This window comes from Arachis ipaensis, unplaced genomic scaffold (genome assembly GCF_000816755.2).
Source record: "Arachis ipaensis cultivar K30076 unplaced genomic scaffold, Araip1.1 Aipa506, whole genome shotgun sequence".
NCBI classification, from domain to species: Eukaryota; Viridiplantae; Streptophyta; class Magnoliopsida; order Fabales; family Fabaceae; genus Arachis; species Arachis ipaensis.
Genome location: NW_015496079.1, coordinates 38,243 through 45,331, shown reverse-complemented (window position 1 = coordinate 45,331; position 7,089 = coordinate 38,243). Strand labels below are relative to the sequence as shown.

At 37.2% G+C, this 7,089-nt stretch overlaps 1 protein-coding gene across 1 annotated transcript; it reads right to left on the bottom strand.

Moving 5' to 3' along the window:
* Positions 1 to 402: 402 nt before the first annotated feature.
* LOC107624706 (DNA polymerase-like) lies at positions 403 to 3,138 on the bottom strand. The gene has a single exon (XM_016327151.1). The coding sequence runs from the start codon at positions 3,136 to 3,138 to the stop codon at positions 403 to 405; it is 2,736 nt and encodes a 911-aa protein (XP_016182637.1).
* Between the last annotated feature and the right edge of the window lie 3,951 nt (positions 3,139 to 7,089).

Sequence of the window (7,089 nt, the reverse complement as noted above, 5' to 3'; positions counted from 1 at the left end):
CCACTATTCGTCTTGAAAGCAAGGCACTGACTCACGGGTGTGGGGAAGTGCCGATAGTAGCTCTTTCAGTCCAGTGGTAGGCCGTAGTACCTAAAAGCGTAGGGGGCAAAGGCTTCCCCAGACCCTTTCCCTTATTAGGTTGGAGGGAGTGCTTCACGGGTGTGGAGCACGACCGGGACTGGGTTGTTAACGAGGCAGCTATTCCTGACGTTCAAGGTCCCACAAACACTTTACAATCCTTAGACTTACAAGAAAGAGTTTAGTAATGCCTGAAAACACAGGGTTCGGAACAATCAAAAGAAACAAGGGGCTGGTCGAGCGAGGAAAAGAAGGAGAGAAATTACGTGTGATGACAGACCTATCTTATTTACGCTATTTCCTTGGTGAATGTCCTTACTGTGTTTAATCTGGTGGTTTTTCATTATCTGCTTTGTCTTTCAAGTCATTATCATAGAGATCTGGAAACATTGTCCATTTCCTTCGTTTGGTTATAGGTTTCTGATTCTCATTCTTCCCGTTAGGGGGGTTGGTTTCATCTTTGCTTCCTTGCATGCCGCTATCTGTTTTCATTCTTTCATCTTGCTCACCACGCATCCTAATTAATTTCTCATTAATTATTCTAAGTTGTTTGATTTGAGCCTTTTGCTCTTGAATAATTAGTTTGGATGTGTTATCCAGTCTTGACAGGTCAATGATATGAACAGGATTTGTATCCACCCAGGTTTGATCCTTAAATACAAGTTCCCTCTTAGTCCCCACCGGAAGCCCAAGGTTGTAAACCATATCTTTCTTGAAGATATCCAATTTGTGCCAATCAATCCGGAAGTTGGATTCTACCATTACCTCTTTTGTACGAGATAGGTCCTCATACTGTGACTCAAACCATTCAGGATCAACCAGGTTTTTTGCGGGTCCCTTAAATTTGATTACACTATTGCCATCAATTTGATAGTAGCAATAGGTTTTTGGTGCTAAAAAGAATCCTCTCACGATTTTATCCTCAAGCTTTAATTTACCTAATTCTGAAGCGGAAATCATCTCCTCAGGTAGAGGATTACTAAGCACAACAGAGTCTGTGTCCGTGTAGTAACAGTCCTCTCTGGAAGTATATGTGTACATATGAATCCGAGCACTGGCTGTGATAGCAGCAGCTAGTTGGACTGCAGAGTTTTTTGGTGGATCCCAGGAATCCGCTTCACTCCTTCCGGTATTGCTATGGTAGACAACGATGTAGTAGTCTTTGCTAATCTGTTCAATAAAGAGAAATTCACTATTTTTAAACAAATATTGTTTACGATCCTCATCGCAGATCTCGGTTATTGTGCATTTAGGATTAATACCAAATCTACCATATAGCGAATTCATAATGATCTTGTACACAAACGACAATGCTTCATTACCTGATTTTTTAGCATTTAACCTGCTCTCATATAGGGAGCTAACAAAGTCCCTGAACGGGGTTCCCTTCCTATCAAAGAGATAGCCTGAGAGCGGAATCACTCGGTATCCGAGGCTTTTAGCATACTTTAACTCCTCGCTATAGTACACACCAATGAATTCCCCGGTAGGAAAGATTAAAGTGTTATTCTTATCCCGATAGGGAAGAAAGGGCCTCTTGATAGTCTTCGGGCATTCAACATACGCATCAATAAAGCCATACAAGCTATCCAAGTCTTTTCCTGCCAAATTACCATGCCAAACTGGAGTGCCACCTGGCATATCATATTCCTTCATTATAAAGGGATAGAGTGAGTTCACATCATAATAGTATAGATTCTCCCCGTATGGGATATAAGCGTCCGTATGTCCACCATAATATGCTTTCCTTATAAAGTTGTCTTCATTTTTGGTGGGAATGTGGATAGGCCACACCGTGGGATCATAGAATTTCATACGAAAGATTGTTAGAGCCAGGGCAGAAAGGGTTATCACACTGTCAATGTCTATCTTGTACTGGGACCAGTATATCTCTTGAGCTCTACGCATTACACCCCCAAGGAGACGGATGTCCTGCTTCATATAGTCTAATAACTGACTTTTCATCTCTTTTAGATTAGACTGTCTCACCTCATCATATGGGATAGTGCCTTTCCTACCAAGATCAGGGCATAGGGACTTAGCTAGGTTGTCCAGTTTGCCTGGGAGATGATGCAATGAGTCTCTGAAGCGGAATAGCAACTTCTTACTTGAGACTGAATAGACAGCTATTTCATAAAGCCTATTGTTCCTCATAAGTGGTTTGAGTTTGTAGTTTGTGTGATGACACGCAAGGTGTTTTAGCAACAGAATTCCATCGAATCGAGAGAAGTTGTGGAAGTATACTGTTAAATAGGTATTGTTTTCTCTAACTAATGCAGATATCCTTAATACCAAGTCATTAAGTACCTTTTGACTCCTATCTTCAAAGGAATGAATGATTATATCGTAGTCTTCACTAAAGTATGTGTCAATATGCTTCATTGAAATTTGACCGATTGCATCATTCGGACGAACCAACATCAGACCCGCTGCATAAGGCTTATGAACTTCATTCATCAGAACTGTATCGCTGTCCCCAAAAGGCTTATGAACCTCTTTCATCAGAACTGTCTCGATATCCCCAACAAGGAATGGTTTAAGCGGCTTGCTGGATGCATTCATTTTGGTTATATATGACAAATAGGAATGCTTCTGTCTATTTCTTATTTCCCTCGCAGGCTCCCTTGCACCTAATTCGACAGAACATAAGGAAGAAAGGAGAATACACCTTTCATCATTTGATAAGGACTTCCTATCCTTCTTTGTACCATCCATATAGACTCTAATAAAGACTCGAATTACAGCAACTCCGTCGTAATTCTCAGCATTCTTTTGGAAATCTTTTTGGATTTGGGTATATACCTCATTTTTAGGAAGGAATTGACTACTGTTATGATAAGTCAAGGGCTTTGCAGGTCCTAGCGTTAATGTAAACTCCTCTTTGTTAGATTTAAGGAGAGTCAGGGAAATTGAAAATTTACAATAACCATTTATGGCGGGGTAAGCAGCTACGTTTAATAGATCCATTACCGCAAAACTTAGCAACTCAATTTCAGAAACTAATGGATATGGCTCCGAGAACTCATGCACAGCAATTATTAATCCGGGATGTGGATCCATGATTTTAGTCTCACGGATCCTAGTATTTATTAAATTGATAATAATCATTTTCATTCCTTCCTTATTAATAGAATACAGCATAATTATATATTTCTTTGTTGTTGTAGTTTGAGCGAATCTTATTTTGGAAGTCTTCCATGTTAGATACATAACACTTATATATATATTCCTGGGTATGCATATGACTATCCACATAATTGAGGCAGGGCCCTGCGACTTGTTTTGTATATTGGGAATATAATTTCAGTATATACGCTACCTTATCAGTTAATTTTTTAACATCAGCTTTGGATAATTTACTTTTATTAGAATCTATATTAAACAATAAGACTTTTTCAAGTACTGCCTCAGGGATTATCGTGCTAAAACACTTCACTATTTCCGCAGCAGTCAAATCCTTCAGAATCATAGTCTCCTTATAAGGCCGAACCAAATTAGTATAAAGATAGTTGTTTATGATAGAAAGCGGGTCACCCAAGCACTTAAGAAATGCATGTATATATAGATATGCAATATCACCGCAATAGTTTGTCGTACTTATAAAATTGTCGTGGACTGTGTACAGGGGCATACTCTTATCTTGGAAGCGTTGTTTACCTGCCTCTTTCATGGTTTTGACAAGAGTCATAGCTATTTCAGCGTCTTTCTGATGAATGAAGTTGACGAAAGTAGATATTTCTGTCTTCCTACGATCCCTTTTATTTGAATCCATTCTTAGTGTTACCTGACGCCTTTTCTTTTTCTTTCTATCATATATCCAAATTTTGATATTTTCCATATTCACATAATCCTGCAATGTTAAAGAGTAAGAACTCATATACATTACAGACCTATCCATATAAGACACAAACCACCCAATACTCCGGATCAACATAATCAAGCTATACATATGAGAATATTTCTCTTGCCAGAAACTAAAACAGTGCTTGGCTAACATAACGCTTTCCTTATGTGTTATGAGAGAGCCTAAATTCTTTTTTAGATCGCGGATAGTGCTTATCAATGTTTTCCCGTATATAAGAGGCATAAAAATCATTTTCACAATCTTACGGCTTAGGTGTTTCTTTAAATAATTAAAGAATGATTCAGTTATATCTGATTTTTGACTAAGGAATTCCAGTAGCTCCAACCTAAAATTTTCATATATATCATTTTTCTCATATGCTGGGAAGAGATTCGTGTTATTAGCTATAGATTCATCCAACAATAACNCTAAAATTTTCATATATATCATTTTTCTCATATGCTGGGAAGAGATTCGTGTTATTAGCTATAGATTCATCCAACAATAACAAACCCATGATCTGAAAAGCGCTAGCAGAGGCATCTTGCGTAATAGGACTATTTCTCAGCAAGTAATGATAGTATTCTTCCATGTCTTTGGCATCTTTCATTTCAGACATACCACTATCCTTATATAAATCTGGGTAATTATGATATAGTCCAAATATTTGCGAGAGGGCCTGAAAGGGGTTTTTTGCTTCTAATAAGGTAGTTGTATATATCATGTCATTCATAGTGTGCCCCGTCATTAATTGAATTATTTCGAGTCCACCTAATTTGGCTGATTCGTAACTATTCCGTGAATTCACATGGCACGCCGTAGATTGTAAATATTTGATTTTGGCCACATCTATAGGCACTTCTAATTTCTCATTAGTAGCAAAGACAAGCAGGCTTCTAACAAGATCCCGCTCGTGGAAATGCAAGATACCAACGCGATAAATTCGACCCCTGAAGTCCAGAAAAGCAGGCAAATAAAATTGATAACCATCATACGCTATAGCAATAGAAAGAATTAAGCTTTCATAACGAGCTTGCTGGATATTTTTTGTTATCTGGTTTATAATATCATCCATTTTGATTAATTTATGGGTGGACTCCCCAGACTCTAAGTATAATTCCCTAATTATAGATATTACATCATCCATATTTATTCGGCATAGAAATTCAGGCATTAGAAGCCCTTCTTCTACAAATTTATTTCTATTATTCATAATATAATGCAACCATTTACTGTTGATTTCAAAGGGTTGCTCCTGTAGAGTGTTCATTACATCACATAATTGATTACAATCATCAACCCTTTCAAAATGAATATTAAAACGAGCAGTGTCCACTGTACTTATAAGTCTATATCTAGTATGTAGATCTGATAGTTTTTTATTTAAATACCCCCCATTTACATTGCTCATTGATAATTTCTCTGGGTTGGCATCATTGTCAGGTTCCCATCTTCTTGGTGGGGATACCATTGGTAGATAAAGCTTCATTGGGAGTTTTCTTATATCAAATAAACAGTAAGCATAATTGGTTTTCTTTTGATAATAATATTCATCCTTCTTGGTTATTATTTTTTCCACCTTAGAACTGTCCATATTTATGAAGGAAATCAACTTGCGTTCTTCCATTAACTCAATTAACGATACCCCAATTGAGTAGGGATTTTTACATTTCTTATAAGAGGACTTATATGATTCTTCTAGAGCTACTATATCACGCATAGGTACCCCCCTACCTTGCTGTTTGATTCTCTTCAAAAACAACCCTTGTCTTCGGACAATAGAGTCTAATTGATCTATCAATGTGGGAATCTTAATCATTAAACCTTCTTCAGCATCGCTATTATATAGCTGACCCAGTAAATGAACAATTAATGCTTCAATCGTATATTGACCAAATTCTTCTAGCAATTCTTTATCCATGGGTGTGATTTTAGGATCTTTTCTAAGATAATCCCTAGCATTTTCACGATCGGGAAGGATTAACAATTTCAAAATGTCATAGGAGGTTTTATAAATGGAATTTTCATCAAAGTCCATCGATAAGTACTCAATCATAAGTTGAAGGTTACATAGTCTCTTATATCTCATATCTTCGTCCTTACAATTTAGGATAGAATCTTTTTGCTGTTTTAAAGTGGATATTACTTCACTTGTATATTGATCCTTTTCTGGCTTATCCAACAACCTGACTTTTGTTTCTATTGCATCATATATTTTCCTATATAATAGGGATATTTCTTCAGCCTGTTTTCGTTTTTTTATCAAACCTTTCTCATTCAATGTAGTGAAAATCATCTTTTTCATGGTACCGGATGTACTGAAATTGGTATATCCATTTACTTCGTTCTCTATCTCCAGATTAGTATCTTGTTTTGTACTATATTGTATGTATATTATTTGTTTTTCATAGGAATTTAAATTATAGTGGGCGTTCTGCCACTTCAGATTGNGTGTGCTACCAACTTCCAGTGTCTGGTCAACTTAGTGATGAGAGGTTCCAGGATATCTCATCAACCGGAACATGCCACTAATCAAAGGCTGTCATTTCGGAAAAGAAAGGGTAACCATCTTATTAGATGTTATTATTACCTGTTTCTCTAAAGGGTAACCATAAAAGAAGGAGTAATTTATCATGATATGATGCATGAGGAATCTATAGACAAGAGCATCACGAACTCGAAAGAGCTAGCCTGCTAGTAGCATCCTACTATTGAGATTTATAGGCTTTAAAGCCAGTCAAAAAGCAAGTAAGTCAGCAGCAAGCAACCTAGTTTGATTGACTTACGAAGGCAGAGAAAAACAACTCATTCCATGAGTCATGAAAGCAGTCTAAGCTGTAGGATCAAGCTTTCTTTCGAAAAAACCCTCTGTTCACGTCCGGATGTTGGTCTATAATTGATATCGAGAGATTCTTTTAGTGGTCCCATAGACCTTTAGTCTTTATGGACTTCCTTAAGCTATAGAATCCCGTAAGATATAGAATTCAGTATGGGACTACCTATTTGCAATCCCTGCTGGAGACATAGAAGCAGGATAAAATAAGTCATTATCTTTCTATTTAAGTACTTTTAGTGACTTTCCAAACCGGAGAAAGAGAAAACGTCAGTCTGACTGACGAAATGCCTTAACTATTTCGAATGAAGTTTGGGTGAGTGTTCTAAGAGCT

What these genes read in the sequence shown, in the direction of transcription:
- LOC107624706 (XM_016327151.1), bottom strand. Translation starts at nt 3,138, where the DNA reads ATGGATCCACATCCCGGATTAATAATTGCTGTGCATGAGTTCTCGGAG.